The 20,826-nt window shown below is 45.1% G+C and overlaps 1 protein-coding gene and 1 long non-coding RNA gene across 2 annotated transcripts in view; one reads left to right on the top strand and one right to left on the bottom strand.

Annotated features, from left to right (window-relative positions):
* Nucleotides 1–20,826, bottom strand: part of LOC134536512 (uncharacterized) — a 352,420-nt gene that overhangs the window by 14,960 nt on the left and 316,634 nt on the right. The window lies entirely within an intron of this gene.
* On the top strand, nucleotides 1,523–19,556 carry LOC134536511 (uncharacterized). The gene is made up of 7 exons (XM_063376234.1): nucleotides 1,523–1,601; nucleotides 4,724–4,796; nucleotides 7,556–7,840; nucleotides 8,612–8,920; nucleotides 12,639–12,929; nucleotides 16,687–16,956; nucleotides 18,473–19,556. The coding sequence occupies exons 1-7, from the start codon at nucleotides 1,572–1,574 to the stop codon at nucleotides 18,547–18,549; spliced, it is 1,335 nt and encodes a 444-aa protein (XP_063232304.1). The 5' UTR covers nucleotides 1,523–1,571; the 3' UTR covers nucleotides 18,550–19,556.

Below are 20,826 nucleotides of genomic sequence, written 5' to 3'. Positions count from 1 at the left end.
ATGCAATCACGTAAAAAGGGCTCAAAAGAATATCCCCAACAGAGTATATAAAAGTGGTATTTACAATTTCAAAATAAAATAAAAATATTTTTTTGCAATCAAATAAAAATCCCAAAAAAACGGAATATTAGAACATACATTAAGATTTCTTGGGGGGGGGGAGGGGGGAAGAGAGAGACTCTTCTCCTCGATAAACAATTTAACACATTTTTTTCAAACAATGTAGTCCACTAATAATTATTTCATTACAATATCCTACTTTGAAGTTATTTTTATTTTCAGAAGTACCTATATTTGATGCGTATTTTTATAGTATCTTAGTGGTTTTATTCTAACCTTAGTTCTTTTCGACTTTCGGTTTCGTATTAAGCGGACTAAGGTTTACAGAAGTTCGGACGATCGGGACTCCACTATTATTATTATTATTATAATCATTAGAGTTGTAGCCATCCTAGTGAGGCGAGGATGTTAATCCTCAGTGCGTGATCACTTGCGGATATTAAAAGCAGTCTATCACCTCAATAGAAGAAATGGGTTTAGCGAATTGACTGTAAATTATAAATAGTAATGAATTCTGTCTTCCGTCGAAGTTTCAACCGTTACCAGCCCAAGGGAGTTCCTTCCTTTGGAAGTGTCATTCATCTCTTTCGCTTCTTTGGAGGAACAGCTCATCACTAGGGCCATGCATATTTCGCGAAAAGATTCCGAGGCTAGTTGAAATTAAAACACTGTAGCATCGTCTGTGTCTCGTGATTGGGTGAGTTTCTTTCAGGTCAATATCGATTGTTACAACACCAATCACAGTGAGTCAGTGCGGAAGCAAACACGTCCTGAGTGGCTCGGTCAAATAAGGCAACAACTTCCCTCGCAGACGTCCGCCAATCATTTCATTTAATTTTCATTTAATTTTATTTTGTCCAGTGAATACAGTTTATGTGTTTTGCACATCACCGTATTGGACATGTCCATATTATTGGATAGACATGTCCGCCAATCACGAGGAAGAAACCGCTGCGCTGGTGCGAGTATAACGTGTTGCAGTCTAATAGAAGTTCAGATTTATTCGCGAAAAATGCCTGCCCATACTCATCACTAACAGGTAGGAACCGGAAAAATTCGCGGGTTCAGTGACCTCTAGGATGAACTTTGTAGTTTTACGTGCACTCGGTCAAATGTCACCCCTCTCATCGGCTGCTGTCTTGTGAAGGTGTCCCAACGTAGCGGCCTGTGATTCGATACAGCTTCGGTTGAGTGTTTTCTCACTGGCCCAGAGTCGTCCAGGTGAGTTATTAGCCAATAGCAGAGGCAGCACTGAGGCATAACTATTTGAATTTCAGGCTGTCGTGAAATGAATCCGCGAATTTTTCCGGGTCTCTACTGAAAGGGCGTTGCGACACAGCGGCGAGATGAGATCCCGTCTCGGGTGGAGCGCAGAGGAAGGTAGTGTCACAGTGACGTCACTATCCGCTGATCCCCGGCTGTCGCGGGGCTTAGCGGGGAGATAACACTCGGGGCCCACCGGTAGCTGGCGGTCAGACCTCCGCCAGACTGCGCTCACCCTCGTTTCAGGCATGGCGGGACCACGGAACAGGCTACTCCAGGTAAGGGACAATCTGCCGCGGGAAGCTGGTCGTGACAAGCAACTTCAGGCCAACACTTCCGAGGTCAACCCATCGGAATCATCAATATATAGAGACCGGAAAAATTCGCGGATTCATTCCACGATATCCTAGAATCCAAACAACTGTACCTTTATATTGCCTCTGTGATTGACTCACAGTTTATATGAAAGACTTTGAGCCAATGGAAAACCTTCAACCAAAAAAGTATCGAATCGCAAGTGTCCCGGTTGGCAGGTGTCACTAGTCAATAGCCAATGAGCAGGTGGCATTTGCCTGAGTATGTAGGGGGTTGTGGAGTCTATCCTGGAGGTCATCGAAAGCGCGAATTTTTCCGGTCTCTATCAATATATTTACATGAACGTGATTATTAGGGGCCGGAAAAATTCGCGGGTTCGATGGCCTTCAGGATAGACTGCACATTCCGCTGTACACTCGGGCAAATAACGCCAGTTCATTAGGCTGCCGACTTGTGAGTCGTCGCAGCTGGTTTGTCCGTGATTCGATCCTTCTTTGATTGAGGTTTTATAATTGGTTGAGATTCGTCAAGATGAACAGTAAGCCAACAGCAAAATCGTTATAAAGATATATGTATTTGAATTATAGCCTACCGCCGAATGAATTCGCGAATTTTTCCGGTCCCTTGTGATTATTTGTTATAAAAATATTACCTGCGCAGTATTTGCCATCTACATAATTCCTTAAAGTGAAGATAATATACGTACATGCATAACCAAATATATGCATGTATTTATATTTTACTGAGAGGGTTAAAAAAAATCGGTGGCAGTAAATTAATGCCAAGAGTGCTAATGTTAGTAGAAGTCAAAATAACCACAAGCAAACCCAACGAAAGACAATTTCAGTCTGCTTTTTTTTAAACTAAATATAACACAGAACTTTATTAGTTAACCAACATTTGTCGCTATTCTCTCGGGCTCAGAACAATTGGGGGAGGGAGAAATAGGTGTAATTTCCCCCCCCCCCCCCCCCCCCACGAGCTTCGGCAGAAGTTCTTCAGTTTACAGAAAAAGTCCTAATATTTTTAATTTTCTTAAGTTCTGAAGGACAAGTACTGAATAGAATAAATTTTTAGAAAATTTAAAATACAAATTTTCTAATTCGGATTTACTTCATATAAAAATTTGTGAGTGTGGAGTCCATGCACGGCAGAAGTGAAACTTCTTGCTTTTTAAGTATAGATAGAGATAAACTATTTTCATTTTCGATCAAACTATCCACCTAAAAATTAATGATAATTATAAACTCAATAGCACGAATCAATAACTCTTTTCCACACGAATAAATTGTAGGTTCTTTAAATAAAAGAAAAGAGATATGGCAGCGTCAATCGTCAGCCGTTACGAAAACTGGGGAGTAGACAAACACAAGCAGAGTTTTACGAGGATTCCGTAGCATCACTGCAGCGTCATTTCTACCTCTCCCCTGCCGTCTCCAATTCCGGCCGTTACAACTAGCGTATAGCATGTTCCGCTACGTAACTATCCCCCCCCCCACCTTTCCCTCTTCCTATTCGACCGCTAGTGCATGCGTTGGAGTGAAGTCGCCGCTGACGCACTCTCCTCCTCTACCGGTTACTCCACCACGTACTTAACTATTCCCCTCATGCGATCGGAATTTTCGTTACGCTCGAAAATTGTTGCCCCCTCAGTAACTCCACTCCAACGCATACGCTAGCGGTCGAATGGGAAGATAGCAAGAGGGGGGATAGGCATGCTATATGCTAGTTGTAACGGCCGGAAGGGGAGACGGCAGGGAGAGAGGTAGAAATGACGCTGCAGTGATGCTACGGAATCCTCGTAATCTCTGCTTGTGTTTGTCTACTCCTCAGTTTTCGTAACGACAGACGATTGATGCTGCCACATTTCTCTTCTTTTTCTTTAAAGAAACAACAATTTATTTATTCGTGTGGAAAAGAGTTTTTTATTTGTGCAATTGAGTTATAATTACCGTTAATTTTTTAAGTGGATACTTTGATCGAAAATTAAAATAATTTATCACTATCTTTACCTAAAAAGCAAAAAGTTTCACATCTGTCGTGTGTGGACTTCACGCGTACAATTCTTTATTTGCTGTCCTATTTTAGTTTCTTCGACAATGGAAAGAAAGAAAGCACTATTAACTTCCAAAATTTAGTTACAACTATAAAAAAAATATCTAATTTTTCGGTCCCACACACACTAATCTTAAAATCTGGGAGATAGAACATGTTTATGAAATTGGGCTTTCCCCACACCCTTCCCTCATCCCTTCAACCAAGCGAAAGTCTTTAACCACGCCTGTCTTCTCTTGGTTGTAAGTTACACTTTCAAAATGTGTGACTTCTTACAGATGAGAAAAAAACTACAGGAGGGGGAAGGTATAAAATCAATCGGTTTTTTAAGTTAAATTATTGATTTTTATTCTTTGTCGATAAATTACTTGAGCTCTTAGAATGATTATTCATATTCACCCATTGCATTAGCAATTATAACGTGTTTCCCCGACAGTTCATTGTCATGCAATACATATTCCGCATACTGATATACATGATTGATTTCCTTATTTATTTATAAGAAAATGGCTGAAAATTTCTCAAAGGCCTTAGTTTCTCGTATGGTATATTGTTTATCCTTTCATCTGTTGCTTTTTATCATTCGCCTAGTTACTACCGATCACGTGATGGTGTGAAATTGTAATATACATGAATATAAAAGTTATTTTTATATATTTTGTTAGTCTGATGCTCATGAAACGGAGAAGGGGGGGGGGGGGGGGGTGGAGAGAAACTGTTTCAGTAGTCATTTGTTTTGAAATTAAATACTCCTAAGTAAGTGAAACTTCTCGTAATTTGCTGACTTTTCACATTTGGTAAGAAAATGTATTCATTCAAAATCATATGCAGTTACGGGTGAGGTCAAATTTAAAACTGATATCAAAGGTTTACAGTCAATCTTGAGTCAACTATAAGTAAACATTACAATTTACAAAATGGTTGAATTTTATATTAAAAAAATAAGACTTCCGCTCAAGAAATTAAAACAAACAAAGATCATGAAATATTTAAGCAAAAATTTACTATAATTTATTTCTCTTTATTACAGCTCGGATTATGCTTTGCATTATCTGCAGCCCTCTACTCTCAAGTCAGCGGCCAAGCTGTTATTAATTGTGTCGGTAAGTAAAAAAAGAAATCTTACTTTCCCAAACGTAATTTTGACCTTTGTTCCTGAAGAGACAATTTTTCTAGGCATCAGAGCAAGTTATCAGACCACAGATTATTTCCGTGACAAAGTGATTTACAATGATTTTCCATAGAGCGTCACGAGCTTTGATTGAAGTACACATTAAATGGCACTCACTGATGTCAGAATTATACTAACCGGCTTGTTTACATTAAAAACCTTATTTTGTACTCCATCGTGAATTTATAAGTTTTATATTTTTATGCGTATATGGCATTTGGTAAGAGTAATTTCGTGAATGAATTTGAAGTCGAATGGAACGGAAATGTATAAACACTGTGCTGCTATCCGTGGCGGATGACTCAAATATAGAATATCCGTATGCATTTCTTTCGTAAACATCACAGAAGTTACAATGCGAACATGTATAAAAACTAAAACTTTATAATAGTACAACGACCCTTAATACTTTATGCCATAATTTAAAATCAGTAAAAGAAGTAATGACCACTTAAAAAAGCATTACAATTTGGACAAACCTTAGTTAACAATGAAATTAATGTAGAGATAGTGCAGCGTTCATCATACTGTAAATATACAATAAATTGTTAGTCTACATATATTCGATGCAATTTTGAATAAAATAATATCGTGGTTAAATTTTTAATGTTAAATCTTAAATGTTTTAATCAGATCAATAAGGTTCAGGCGTGTTTACATTCTGATTTCTGTCACTTAAGAAAAAAATAGACATAGGTACATATAGTTAGTGTTATGATATGTGTTTTTTTTAATGTTTCAGGTTGATTTTGTTTTAATGTATATATTGGACTGCAACTTTATGTTCGTAATGCTTTAGAGAACGAAACAAATGGTAATAATTTTGACGCCATTTTCGTTCCAAAAACTTTCTTGACTAATAGATTATATAGGTATTTTTAAAGTTGAGTTTGTATCTCGTTATGACTGTTCAAGTTTACAAAATGTATTCCACGATAGTTTCACTACCGTTAAGTTTTTCTTTGGCACGCTAATTCGCTAAGTACTGTACATTCCCCGCGCGTGCACTCAGGAACTTCTACAGCCGGGAAACCTTATTTTCACAGACAAGAGAGCCAAACGCCCGATCGTGCATCTTCGGTTTTTGTTTGTTCATTGTAAATGTGTTGATAAAAGGATACTAATGGTCAATTAGGTTATGTTAGCTACATTATAAATACTTTAAAACATTGTGGTCGGTTGATTTGGTTAGTATAGCTACATTAAAGATACGGGGGAAAGAAAGCGTGCATGAACTTCGGGGAACTTTCGGGCATGGCTCTCTCGTCTGTGAAATGAAGGCTTCCCTTCTACAGCCACGAGCCGAAGAAGTCGTCAAGATGGCGGCTCCACGTGCGGCAACATGCTTGCCGGTCGCGTGATAGTTCCGCACTCGCCACCAGGTTTCCCACCGTCGTTCCTCGTGACGACATCCCACACGTTGCCTCTCACGCGGTTCGTTTCGTGCCAAATAAAAATAAACCTTTTTACCCCAGAGGCAGACGTGCACCCATGCAGGGCCGGATTTAGAGGTCTGGAGGCCTCGGGGCAACAGAGGAGCGGAGGCCCCCTGGCCCCAAATTATTTTCCAAATAAAATGAACAATTTTTTGTTTAGTCGAGTTTTCCAATAACTATTTTAGTGTGAAATCAAGTAGATTCTCTTAGTATTTAAAAACATACATAAATATAATCTGAGACAAGAATTATATGAAATTAAATTTTAGTGTTAATGAACGGAACCTTCCGAGCTTTTTTCGCCGAAAAATCGTTGATGATTTCGCTGAAATCCAATTCCCGGAGTAAATCGCTTTCAATGCTCAGGAGAGAAAGCTTCGATAAACGGTTTTGTCCCGTCGTGGTTCGGAGCCTATTTTTTATCATTTTAATTTTTGAAAATGAGCGCTCTCCAGTGCAATTTGAAACCATCAAAACCAAATACATTCTCAATGCAATTTCAAGGTTTGGAAATGTAGCTCTGAAATTTTGGTCTGCGAGAATTTGGTAGTAAAATAGTTCCGGAGATTGGTCTTTTCCATAGTCCTTTTTGTATGAGTCCGTTTGTGGGGGCCCTCCGTTTGTGGAGGCCCCGGGGCTTTCACCCCGGTTGCCCTCCCCTAAATCCGGCCCTGCACCCATGTATATTTCAATGGTATATTACCACCACTTTTCACGTACATACCTACAGTGAATCAGTTTCTTTGAGTGGATGTGAGGTTCGATAGTTTCATAACAACAGAGAGATATCCGCCTAGCTGGACATGTAAAGCGTCACTGTATCGCTAGTTCGCGCATCACCTTTTCTTCACCTCCTCTGTGTAAGGCACTAAACAAGCACATGGTTATAGACCTACTCTGAAATACTCTGTTGCGAATGCAGAGACCAAACTATGTTTGAAACGCGCGGTTCCTAAGTAACCAACCACAGCGCGAGGAGCTGGCACGACTCGATAAGCTATCCTTGTCGCACTTTTGGCGACGCTTAAGACTTTTTTGTCGTATAAATTTGTATGTATAAAGTATGCAATTTTTCCATAAACGTTTTATTATGACGTTATCACGTGGAATTATCGTCCGTAAAACCGACTTTATTTCCTCCGGGGGAAGGATCATCCACGGTTCTTCCGCAGCGAGACAAATGAACACGGAGGACGGGGAGGAAGCGGTGGGCCGAGGCGTGATGTCATCGTCGCGATGGCGTGGTTGTTTGCAGACGTGCAGAACGTGACGAATGCAGTGTTCTCGATGAGGACCGCGACCAGCATGGTGCTGCAGTGGGGCCTTCACCCGCTGTTCCCCAGCAGCTGCGTGCAGCAGTTCGCGGTCTGCTGGCAAGCCGAGGAGGACGCGGGGGGTTCCTCCGCCTGCCAGGCGCTCCTCCCCACCGCCACCTCGGTGGCCATGTCCGGGCTGCAGCCCTGCACGACCTACATCGTCAGGGTCACCGTCAAGACGCTGCTGGGGGCCTCCAGCACCGCCGTGTTCGGCAACACCACAGGTCACTCCCAACTTCCCGCCTCGCCCCCACACCCGACGGACCTCAAACGCTTCTCACACGGGTCGTTACCACAACGCCGAAATACCACAACGCCGAATGTACAATAACGCCGAATGTTAAAATTGACCACAACGCCGACAGCTAGAAAACTGCTGTGTACCACAATGCCGAATTACCACAACGCCGTAAATGATTTTGCAGGGAAGGGGGGCGCGCGCACAGGAGCAAAAAGAAAAAAAAACAACTGAATGAATTTGTGTGCTAACCTTACCTAACGTAACCTTTGTGACAGTCCTGCAATGACATTTTTCGGCGTTAGTGTATTTCGGCGTTGTGGTACACAGCAGTTTTCTAGCTGTCGGCGTTGTGGTCAATTTTGACATTCGGCGTTATGGTATTCGACGTTATTGTACGTTCGGCGTTGTGGTATTTCGGCGTTGTGGTGCGTCCCCATCTCACACTTGCGGAATGAAAAAGGGAAACTGTATTTTGTACTGTCGCGTGCGGTGGGATCGTGCCACCCGCGCGAAGTTTGACCCTCCTTGGGGCAAGAGTGTGGGGACAGACTGCGGTGTTGCAGGAGTAAATCAACATTCCGTGACCCTGATAGCTTCATTACTATGCAAAACAAACAATATCAATAGAATCAATTAATGAATTTAAATTTGTTCCCTAAAGGAGAACGACTCTCTTGAATTGTGGCGACACCAAAAGGGCGAGTGGAAGTGCGGTTGCGGTGCCAGTGACCTCCTGGGGGTATAACTGCTGCAGGGGCGGACGGCGCGACCAACGTGACCGTGTCGCGGCTTAGCTCCTCCTCGCTGAACTTCACCTGGCGGTACGACTCCCGGAGGCTCGCCTGCGTGTCGCGGTTCGTCGCGCTGGTGTGCGACTCGAGCGGCCAGGCAGCGACCGCGTGTCGCTGCTACCCGGCGCCGCCGGCCAACGACAGCTACAGCGTCGCCGTCCTGGACCTGCAGCCGTGTCGGGTGTTCCACCTCAGGGTCCTGGCCGAGGTCACCGGCCCGGCAACCGCGGCCGTCAGCTCCCCCGAGACGGCATTCTACCTGGACGGCGTGGGTGGGTAGCCTCTTCTGGGCCGGAGAGCTAACTCGTCACTCATCCAGTAACTGCTCCTTGTAGTTCTTATTGATGATGTCACATGTCCAAGTGCTATGGAGTACACACATGGCAAGGGTGGGTAGCCTCCTCTGGGCCGGAGAGCTAGCTCGTCGCTCATCCAGTAACTGCTCCTTGTAGTTCTTATTGATGATGTCACATGTCCAAGTGCTATGGAGTACACACACGGCAAGGGTGGGTAGCCTCCTCTGGGCCGGAGAGCTAGCTCGTCGCTCATCCAGTAACTGCTCCTTGTAGTTCTTATTGATGATGTCACATGTCCAAGTGCTATGGAGTACACACACGGCAAGGGTGGGTAGCCTCCTCTGGGGTGGAGAGCTAGCTCGTCGCTCGTCCAGTAACTGCTCCTTGTAGTTCTTATAGATAATGTGCTTTGGAGTACACACACGGCGTGGGTGGGTAGCCTCCTCTGGGGCAGAGAGCTAGCTCGTCACTCATCCAATAACTGTTCCTTGTAGTTCTTATAGATGATGTGCTTTGGAGTACACACACGGCGTGGGTGGGTAACCTCCTCTGGGGTGGACAGCTAGCTCGTCACTGATCCAGTAACTGCTCCTTGTAGTTCTTATGATGATGTGCTTTGGAGTACACACATGGCTTGGGTGGGTAGCCTCCTCTGGGGCGGAGAGCTAGCTCGTCTCTCATCCAGTAACTGCTCCTTGTAGTTCTTATGATGATGTGCTTTGGAGTACACACATGGCTTGGGTGGGTAGCCTCCTCTGGGGCGGAGAGCTAGCTCGTCTCTCATCCAATAACTGTTCCTTGTAGTTCTTATAGATGATGTGCTTTGGAGTACACACACGGCGTGGGTGGGTAGCCTCCTCTGGGGTGGACAGCTAGCTCGTCACTGATCCAGTAACTGCTCCTTGTAGTTCTTATAGATGATGTGCTTTGGAGTACACACACGGCGTTGGTGGGTAGCCTCCTCTGGGGCAGAGGGCTAGCTCGTCTCTCATCCAGTAACTGCTCCTTGTAGTTCTTATGATGATGTGCTTTGGAGTACACACACTGCGGGGGTGGGTAGCCTCCTCTGGGGCGGAGAGCTAGCTCGTCACTGATACAGTAACTGCTCCTTGTAGTTCTTATAGATGATGTGCTTTGGAGTACATACACGGTGTGGGTGGGTAGCCTCCTCTGGGGCGGAGAGCTAGCTCGTCACTGATCCAGTAACTGCTCCTTGTAGTTCTTATAGATGATGTGCTTTGGAGTACACACACGGCGTTGGTGGGTAGCCTCCTCTGGGGCAGAGGGCTAGCTCGTCTCTCATCCAGTAACTGCTCCTTGTAGTTCTTATGATGATGTGCTTTGGTGTACACACATGGCGTGGGTGGGTAGCCTCCTCTGGGGCGAAGAATTAGCTCGTCACTCATCCAGTAACTGCTCCTTGTAGTTCTTATGATGATGTGCTTTGGAGTACACACATGGCTTGGGTGGGTAGCCTCCTCTGGGGCGGAGAGCTAGCTCGTCTCTCATCCAATAACTGTTCCTTGTAGTTCTTATAGATGATGTGCTTTGGAGTACACACACGGCGTGGGTGGGTAGCCTCCTCTGGGGTGGACAGCTAGCTCGTCACTGATCCAGTAACTGCTCCTTGTAGTTCTTATAGATGATGTGCTTTGGAGTACACACACGGCGTGGGTGGGTAGCCTCCTCTGGGGCGGAGAGCAAGCTCATCACTCATCCAGTAACTGCTCCTTGTATTTATTATGATGATGTCACCGGTCATAGTGCTCCTCAAAATAATTGGTGTTCACATAATTTATACTGATACACTTCTAGGATCTTTTGGATACTACAAGATGGACATTGGGCACTAATATGCACTCTTTTCTAATCGTGCTGCCTCCGAGGGATTTTCCCTGTGCCTATGCAGGATTTACCTGGGTCACTTTAGTTAGCTTTTAGGCTAGGTGACCTAAGGGGCGCCAGTCATGGTGCCAATCGTAGCCGTGACTGGCCAATAAACCCCAAATAGCACACAGATTCTAGCGCCTTGTGCTGCGTGGTTGAAACCCCGCAGTGGTGGAGTGTATAGGCTTCGGCCTGAGGCACACTTAGGTCCTCCCCTAACCTTGACCCTCCCCTTACACACTTAGATTAATTAGGCTAGGAAAAAAAATATTCTTGGTGGTCTTGTGGGAAAAAACCTAGAACATATCATTTCTTGATCCTTCGAATCCGCGATGATATTATTAAAGGCATGTAATTTAGGTGGTGTGCGTTTACAAAGGTGCAGCCACACAGGAATTTCTTTACTAACCTGAATCTGATATGGTATATGTACAGAGATCAGTGCAATTTTAAGCAATTCTGTTATTTATCTCACCACCATCCTTGCTCATCCCTAGATCATTAAACAACTTCATTCTGAAAGTACTCATAGAACGCGACCAAATGAGGTGGTTTGAGGATTGGAATTGGTCATGGCCTCCCTCTATGGCATTCGCTCGCGGTGATCCGGAAAACCAACAACTATGGCAAACGAAATGTCTCAGCCAGGATTCTAATTTGAATCTTTGAGAATGCAAGGTTCATTTAGATGTCTGACACCTCTCATCTCAACGATACTGCTCCTCTTTCAAGCAGGGACATTTTTTGACGGTTGGAATGTTTGTTTGTTTATTCTTCCCAAGCATGGTCTAAACTCATTCATGCAATCAAACTAATTTTATTCAGAAGCACACTCCAGGCTGCCCTGGACATGTCGGGGTTAGTCTGCCGCTACCCATTGGTCATGCAAGTGGTGAAGGTAACAACAGCGGTGTAGCAAGCGGGTGGCAGGGATGGCCCCCACCAGGGGCGCCTGAACAGGGGGGGGGGGGGTCACTGCCGCGACGGTTTCGCGGTTACTGAACCCTCCCCCTCTCTTTTAATCCAAGAGGGGGTGCCATTTTCAAATTCGGCCAGGGGCGAAAGTCACCTGAGCTACACCACTGGGTAACAATGTCGATGCTGTGCCTCCCCGTTGCGATACAAATTTTCAGGTTTAAAAGAAACTTGGTAGTATGGGAGAAGTAAACCTCGGTGCACAATTGAAAAAAAAAATAACACTAACAGAACGACTCAATTACAAATATTTGACCATCCAAATTTTCGAAACTACTGATTCAAAATTTCACATAGTACGATCGCGTTCATGGAAGAGAGGTCGTGTGCACAGGAGGGAAATTAATATAATTTATTCCTGTTATGGCCGCATGATGCAACAGCCAATGACAGTAGATAAGGATGCAGTTTTGGCTTCAATTAAGAACTGTCTATAACTAATCAGTGATATTTTGGCAAGAAATTGCCGAGATATTAACAAAGCTCAGGTGTATGTAATTTCAGTTTTAAAAATTTAATTATTGCTATTATTTATAGAACTTCACTATCAATTAATGTAAATAAAAAGTAAACTGTTTCGTGAGTAGTAAAGTAAACCAAAACTTTTTTCCATAACCCAAATTTATTCGTATGTTGAACAAAACTGCGTTCACGAATTTGTTTGTCAGATGTAGTGGGATAATTATTTGGTAGTTAATATAGTTATTTACTTACATATGTCGCATGCATCGCAAAATTTCATTGGCCGAAATTTCAGTTGTGAACCGAATTCGCACGGGTCGTGTGATTGACATGCTGAAGGGTTCTGAAGTTGGAAGCTTTACCTCGGCAGCGGTGACCGCGTTCAACGCCACGGAGGTGGGTTCCTCGTCGCTGACGGTGGGCTGGACGCTGGCCCAGGACCCCCCTGCCCCGGCCACCTGCCAGCACACCCTCGTGGCGTGTGCCGAGCCGCTGGCCGAGGGTCGCCGGCGCTGCGCCGCCAACGTCACCAGTCCCGCCAACACCACTGCCACGATCACCAACCTGAGGCCGTGCGCGCCCTACCAGCTGCGGCTCGGCCTGACCACGCCCGGCGGCGAGAGCACCACTCTGGGACCTGTGCAGCACACCTACAGCACCGGTGAGCTCTCTCCGGCCTCGAGACTGCCCCGTTCCACCACTCTGCCCATAACTACAGCACCGGTGAGCTCTCTCCGGCCTCGAGACTGCCCCGTTCCACCACTCTGCCCATAACTACAGCACCGGTGAGCTCTCTCCGGCCTCGAGACTGCCCCGTTCCACCACTCTGCCCATAACTACAGCACCGGTGAGCTCTCTCCGGCCTCGAGACTGCCCCGTTCCTCCACTCTGCCCTGAACTACAGCACCGGTGAGCTCTCTCCGGCCTCGAGACTGCCCCGTTCCACAACTCTGCCCATAACTACAGCACCGGTGAGCTCTCTCCGGCCTCGAGACTGCCCCGTTCCACCACTCTGCCCATAACTACAGCACCGGTGAGCTCTCTCCGGCCTCGAGACTGCCCCGTTCCACCACTCTGCCCATAACTACAGCACCGGTGAGCTCTCTCCGGCCTCGAGACTGCCCCGTTCCACAACTCTGCCCATAACTACAGCACCGGTGAGCTCTCTCCGGCCTCGAGACTGCCCCGTTCCACCACTCTGCCCATAACTACAGCACCGGTGAGCTCTCTCCGGCCTCGAGACTGCCCCGTTCCACCTTTCTGCCCATAACTACAGCACCGGTGAGCTCTCTCCGGCCTCGAGACTGCCCCGTTCCTCCACTCTGCCCTGAACTACAGCACCGGTGAGCTCTCTCCGGCCTCGAGACTGCCCCGTTCCACCACTCTGCCCATAACTACAGCACCGGTGAGCTCTCTCCGGCCTCGAGACTGCCCCGTTCCTCCACTCTGCCCTGAACTACAGCACCGGTGAGCTCTCTCCGGCCTCGAGACTGCCCCGTTCCACAACTCTGCCCATAACTACAGCACCGGTGAGCTCTCTCCGGCCTCGTGACTGCCCCGTTCCATCTTCGTTGCTATGGCATCATACTCACAAAAATGCGTGAAGACTTTGATCGGAGTTGGATGAGCCAAACGAAATAAATTCATTTAGAATCGTGATAATTGACTCGTTTAAATTGTGCAGAGGTCGTATCTCAGAGACTCGGTATTTTGAACCCTTCACGTGTTGTGGCTTTATCCCGAGTTTATAAACTACGCGAGACGCAACATTTTCAACAATCACATTTTCAAATACTCGTTTATGAGATAAGCATCACGCAAAAACGCAACACACGCGTATTCAAAAACTTTCAACTTCTTACGTTTCTGCTTACATTCCCGCCTCCCTTGTTTGAAGTGTGTTTAGAATACTTTAAAAGATGCAGATGTTAAGTACACAGAAAGCCATAATGTTGTTTTTGTTATACCAATTTACCTATGACTTTTCACTTGTTAAAATTGGGCAGAATGAAATAAAAAGTCACTTTTAAACCAAAGTATTGATTAATTTTTTTATATTGTCACATAATAAACGTGAATTAACACAATATAGGTCAAAAAAAAATTCGTTTTCTACTGTTTCCCAAATTAAGGATGTAGGGTTGGTGACGTCTTGCGACTCCCGTGCTTTCTAAACGAACGTGATTTTGTTGCACTGGTAGCATGTTGCGTTCATTGCGTAGTTTATAAACCCGGTCTCAGGGGTCAGGCGAGTGACCGCGTGGTGTTTGCAGACCGACAGCTGGTTCAGGCGTGTGACCTTGGGGTCGTTGCAGACCGGCGGCTCGTTCAGGCGGGTGACCTTGTGGTCGTTGTAGACAGGCGGCTGGTTCAGGTGGGTAACCTTGTGGTCCTTGTAGACCGGCAGCTGGTTCAGGCGGGTGACCATGTGGTCGTTGTAGACCGACGGCTGGTTCAGGCGGGTTTACCGTGTGGTCGTTGTAGACCGGCAGCTGGTTCAGGCGGGTGACCGTGTGGTCCTTGTAGACCAGCGGCTGGTTCAGGCGTGTGACCTTGGGGTCGTTGCAGACCGGCGGCTGGTTCAGGCGGGTGACCTTGTGGTCGTTGTAGACAGGCGGCTGGTTCAGGTGAGTGACCTTGTGGTCCTTGTAGACCGGCAGCTGGTTCAGGCGGGCGCACCGTGTGGTCGTTGCAGACCGACGGCTGGTTCAGGCGTGTGACCTTGGGGTCGTTGCAGACCGGCGGCTGGTTCAGGCGGGTGACCTTGTGGTCGTTGTAGACAGGCGGCTGGTTCAGGCGGGTGACCTTGTGGTCATTGTAGACAGGCGGCTGGTTCAGGTGGGTGACCTTGTGGTCCTTGTAGACCGGCAGCTGGTTCAGGCGGGCGCACCGTGTGGTCGTTGCAGACCGACGGCTGGTTCAGGCGTGTGACCTTGGGATCGTTGCAGACCGGCGGCTGGTTCAGGCGGGTGACCTTGTGGTCGTTGTAGACAGGCGGCTGGTTCAGGCGGGTGACCTTGTGGTCGTTGTAGACAGGCGGCTGGTTCAGGTGGGTGACCTTGTGGTCCTTGTAGACCGGCAGCTGGTTCAGGCGGGTGACCGTGTGGTCGTTGCAAACCGGCAGCTGGTTCAGGTGTGTGACCTTGTGTTCGTTGCAGACCAGCGGCTAGTTCAGGCGGGTGACCGTGTGTTCGTTGCAGACCAGCGGCTGGTTCAGGCGGGTGACCGTGTGTTCGTTGCAGACCGGCGGCTGGTTCAGGCGGGTGACCGTGTGTTCGTTGCAGACCGGCGGCTGGTTCAGGCGGGTGACCGTGTGTTCGTTGCAGACCGGCGGCTGGTTCAGGCGGGTGACCGTGTGTTCGTTGCAGACCGGCGGCTGGTTCAGGCGGGTGACCGTGTGTTCGTTGCATACCAGCGGCTAGTTCAGGCGGGTGACCGTGTGTTCGTTGCAGACCGGCGGCTGGTTCAGGCGGGTGACCGTGTGTTCGTTGCAGACCGGCGGCTGGTTCAGGCGGGTGACCGTGTGTTCGTTGCAGACCGGCGGCTGGTTCAGGCGGGTGACCGTGTGTTCGTTGCAGACCGGCGGCTGGTTCAGGCGGGTGACCGTGTGTTCGTTGCAGACCGGCGGCTGGTTCAGGCGGGTGACCGTGTGTTCGTTGCAGACCGGCGGCTGGTTCAGGCGGGTGACCGTGTGTTCGTTGCAGACCGGCGGCTGGTTCAGGCGGGTGACCGTGTGTTCGTTGCAGACCGGCGGCTGGTTCAGGCGGGTGACCGTGTGTTCGTTGCAGACCAGCGGCTAGTTCAGGCGGGTGACCGTGTGTTCGTTGCAGACCGGCGGCTGGTTCAGGCGGGTGACCGTGTGTTCGTTGCAGACCGGCGGCTGGTTCAGGCGGGTGACCGTGTGTTCGTTGCAGACCAGCGGCTAGTTCAGGCGGGTGACCGTGTGTTCGTTGCAGACCGGCGGCTGGTTCAGGCGGGTGACCGTGTGTTCGTTGCAGACCGGCGGCTGGTTCAGGCGGGTGACCGTGTGTTCGTTGCAGACCGGCGGCTGGTTCAGGCGGGTGACCGTGTGTTCGTTGCAGACCGGCGGCTGGTTCAGGCGGGTGACCGTGTGTTCGTTGCAGACCGGCGGCTGGTTCAGGCGGGTGACCGTGTGTTCGTTGCAGACCGGCGGCTGGTTCAGGCGGGTGACCGTGTGTTCGTTGCAGACCGGCGGCTGGTTCAGGCGGGTGACCGTGTGTTCGTTGCAGATCGGTGGCTGGTTCAGGCGGGTGACCGTGTGTTCGTTGTAGACTGGCGGCTGGTTCAGGCGGGTGACCATGTGTTCGTTGCAGACCGACGGCTGGTTCAGGTGGGTGACCGTGCGTTCGTTGCAGACTGGCGGCTGGTTCAGGCGGGTGACCGTGTGTTCGTTGCAGACCGGCGGCTGGTGGCCTCGCTGCAGCTGAACCGCTCCCGAGACCAGCTGCATGTGCGCTGGACTCCCCTGCTCGCCAGCCCCGCCTGCGCCAAGGGCTACAGAGTGTGCTGGAACGAGACCGCCGGCGCCGAGTGCGTGTTCGTCAACTCCACCACCACCTCCTTCACCATCCTGGACCTGGACATCGGTGCTTACGTCGTCGAGGTGGCGGGCGTCTTCTTCGACGACTCGCTGTCCAACAACGTCACCCGGACCGCGAGGATATCTGGTAGGGCCTTCGTCGCCGGCCTCCGTGTCATGTTGATGTGAACCTGAGTAAGTCCTCGTATCCCAGACTGGGCTGGTGAAACTTTGTCACTTGATGTTTGCACCTCTGCAGGTCCAATCTACACTCTGTACTGAACTGATATCATAATCATCATAATTTCATACCATAATACTTCTCGTGTTCCCTGGAACTTATAACTTGAGACCGGAAAAATTCGTGGATTCATTTCACGACAGCCTGAAATAAAAATTGTTACATCTCAGTGCTGCCTCTGCTATTGGCTCACAACTCACCTGGACGACTCTGGGCCAGTGAGAAACACTCAACCGAAGCTGTATCGAATCACAGCCCGCTATGTTCGACACCTCCACAAGACAGCAGCCAATGAGAGGGTGACATTTGACCGAGTGTACGTAGAACTATATTCATCCTAGAGGTCATTGAACCTGCGAATTTTTCCGGTCCCTACTTATAACCAACGTGGACATGCTCTGTAATGTCTGCGCAACGTATGAATGTCTATATTTTGCACCCGGCCCGAGATATATTTTAGCTCTCTGGTAGAGTAGATTCGCGAATATGGACAATACACGTCATTGAGCAGTAGTTAAAAATCCATTGTTTTACTTTATACCAAACTCGAGCGCGACCATCTTGAACGAAGTGTTTATAACTGAAGTACTGGCGGATAAGCATGTCCGCGGTTACTATTTATTGGCTATGTTTCACCCATTTTACTTTTACATCTGTGTGCTTTACTCTCGGATGTTCGTGAAAATAAAAATTCCTTTAAACAAATAAAAATATTATAAGTATACCTTTCACACTCTAAGAGTAACTTTTTCTTATCATAATTTTCTTCTATTTTCCAAACACCTTTTTTTCCCCCTACTTTAAAGAAAGATTTTGAAATTAATGTATATCCAAGCACTTATATGCATATATTTACCAACTAATACATGCTTTTAAAATATTTGCACATAATAGGTGTTTCTGTTCACAAATGAATATAGTTATATATACTGGCGTAGGAATTTCACTTTTCGTCTCATCCATGCAAGTTTATATACCAAATACTATATAATAAATAGTTCTAACTTCATAACTCATAAGTAAAATATTAAAATACACAATAAAATTAAGATTTAATTTATCTAATATAGGTTTGATTATCAAGTTTAAAAATAATTTGAAATTTTGTCTCATTTTATTTTTTTCGCCTGGTAATGGGAAGTTGAGTTCCAGTTACAAGTCTGACTCTGAAACTCTGCTAAATAATTGTCTTACAATCGTTTATTCTACTTTATAACTAAATTTTAGTTGTATGCATTAATTACCACACACATTTTGGGCTTCTGGAACAGGATATGTCACTCATATCCCCTCCCATATTTAAACCACTGTCAACTGCATTAATGAAAAAAAATTAGTTGTCAAATTGTATTTTCTGGTTTTGTATAACTCCTAATATATGCAGTAGATGAGTATAACAAATAATTGAGATTTGTTTCCCTAGGCACAGCAAGACACTTCGTCTCTCCAATCATCCTTGCGTTAGCAATTGCAAGTGGAAAAGCACTGCAGCTGACATAGTTTACCGTGAAGAAACTACAACTCAAATTGTAATACCGTTATGTTGTAAAACAAGGTAAAATATAGTCGAAACTAATTGTAATTTAAGTAAAATTAGGGTTGATTTTTTAACATATACCAAATAATGTAAGTATTTACAGGATTTTTAAATGTAAAGAGTAGCTGGGAAAAAAATAACACTATTTAATATAACTTTCTTTTACTCCTGTTATAAAATCACTTAAACTATATACAATTTTGTAGCATTAAAAATTTAATCTTTGCTAATTTTGCTAGGTAGTAAAGAAATGTTTTAGTTACAAGTTCTGTTTTTATACATGCATTTCAAAGTTAACAAATTAATAGTGGTTTTTATCTGCGAGGCATAGGTTTGTAGGTAATCATTCATAGTAATTCAAAACTAAATTGCGAAATACTCAACAGCTTCATATAATAACGGAAGACAAAATTCTAATTTTTCTAAATGAAAATTATCACAAAAAAAAGAAGATACATATCTGAAACCCGTACCTACGTCTGCAAAAAAAGTATTTATAATAAAATTACATATTTTTTTCGTAATAATCTCAAAATATCAAGTGTAGTATGTATGGAGTATTAAATATCATAGCGAAATTATTATATCTAGGCTACTTAAGTTTTTAAACTTAAGGAAAGGTTCGAACATAATAATTTAAAACAACAAAATTATAAGAAAAGTGAAATCTCTTGTTGAAGAATAATTTACTTTGTACAAAAAAATTTTTGGACGGAAATAAACATAAGTACACAACCAATAAATGAACTTTTGATACTGTAAAATTTTATACATAATACATGTTTTATACTATTACTTTTCAATCCATTAAAATTACAAATAATTAAATAGCGATGTAACTGCGATATGCACAAATATAAAACAAACTTTCTGTATTTATGTACTCAAATACGTTCATGTTTAATAACCCCGATGAGTTAATTAAGTTTCTGAGGGTGTCATTGTATGAAATAAAACATTTATGCTCCTGTTAAACTTTTATTAATGCTCCTGCTTAACCCTGAGGTAAGCTTTTACCGAAAATTCTGTACTCAGCAGTACTGCAAGTTCTAATAAAATATATATGTATTCAAATAATGTGCATATTTCTAAATAAGTAAGCAAATTTCACAAAACTAGTGTCATCAAATTCTTAGTCTTCACAAACTGTTAGATTTAAGGTCAGTACTATCAATACCTGCAATTCCAGGGATGTCAGTATGAAAATGTATCTTTTAATTTGAAATCTCCAACACTATCATAGATTTAATACTTAATTTAAGATTTTGAAAACGCCTATTTTAAAACAGTTGTTTGAATAGCTTTCCAGTATTAGCTGCGCATATTAGTAAGCACGGTAAAACAAAAGACAGCCAAAAGTGATAGATATAAAAAAGTTAACTTTTCTATGGCTTTAAAACCTAATAAATAAAATGTTTATGCAATAACTTCATGCTTGTAATCACACACCTATTTTAACAAAACACACTCTTTTAATATTTATTTCAAAATAACTTTACCATCGACAGTGCAAGCTTACATACCTATTTTATTACTAGTCTATATAACTATTGTACAGCGGGACTGTAAGTTTGTTTGCAGGAAATCAACTAAAACATTGCCAGACTATTTACACAAATGATATATTTCTGTTATGAAATTACATAATTCATGTTGAACGAACAACATAAGAACACATCAATTTGTTTGTTACCGAGGTTAGATGTTACTGCACGTGTTAATGACACACGAAACTACAGTAAACTCGTGGAATAACATCATATCAGTGTCAAGAAGACTGCCAGTATCCGCTCTACCGCTCTGGTTCTGGTGGTAGAGCGCCTGCCTTGTGACTTGTAGGACCCGGGTTCGCGCCCCGGCTCCTCCAAGGCGGATTGCCCAGATAAAATGGCGGCATTTTTTCTGGTAGGAATACAATCCCTTGTAACAAGTCAGGCTACCAAAAGAAACGGTGGGTGGAACAGAAAAAAACCTTCCAGGTGGCTTCCAAATGGGGAGCCCGTTTCTTTTCTTGGGCTCCCCATGCGGTGGCCATTCCGGGGGTTTCTCCGGGGGAACGGAGTTTTGCAAAAATATTTCTTGTAGTTTAGTAGCGTTTTAGTTTTTAGTGACTGTAGCATTAACATTCCACCAAGTTATAAACAAAGCTCAAACATTTAATTTTTTTTTGCTTTTGTACATAAAATATTTTAATTGTGTATCAGTCAGTGTGTGGTTCTATACAGAAGTTGTGTGTTTAG

This window comes from Bacillus rossius, chromosome 11 (genome assembly GCF_032445375.1).
Source record: "Bacillus rossius redtenbacheri isolate Brsri chromosome 11, Brsri_v3, whole genome shotgun sequence".
NCBI lineage: Eukaryota > Metazoa > Arthropoda > Insecta > Phasmatodea > Bacillidae > Bacillus > Bacillus rossius.
Note: the sequence above shows the minus strand (reverse complement) of the source record. Positions and strands in the feature narration are given on the sequence as shown.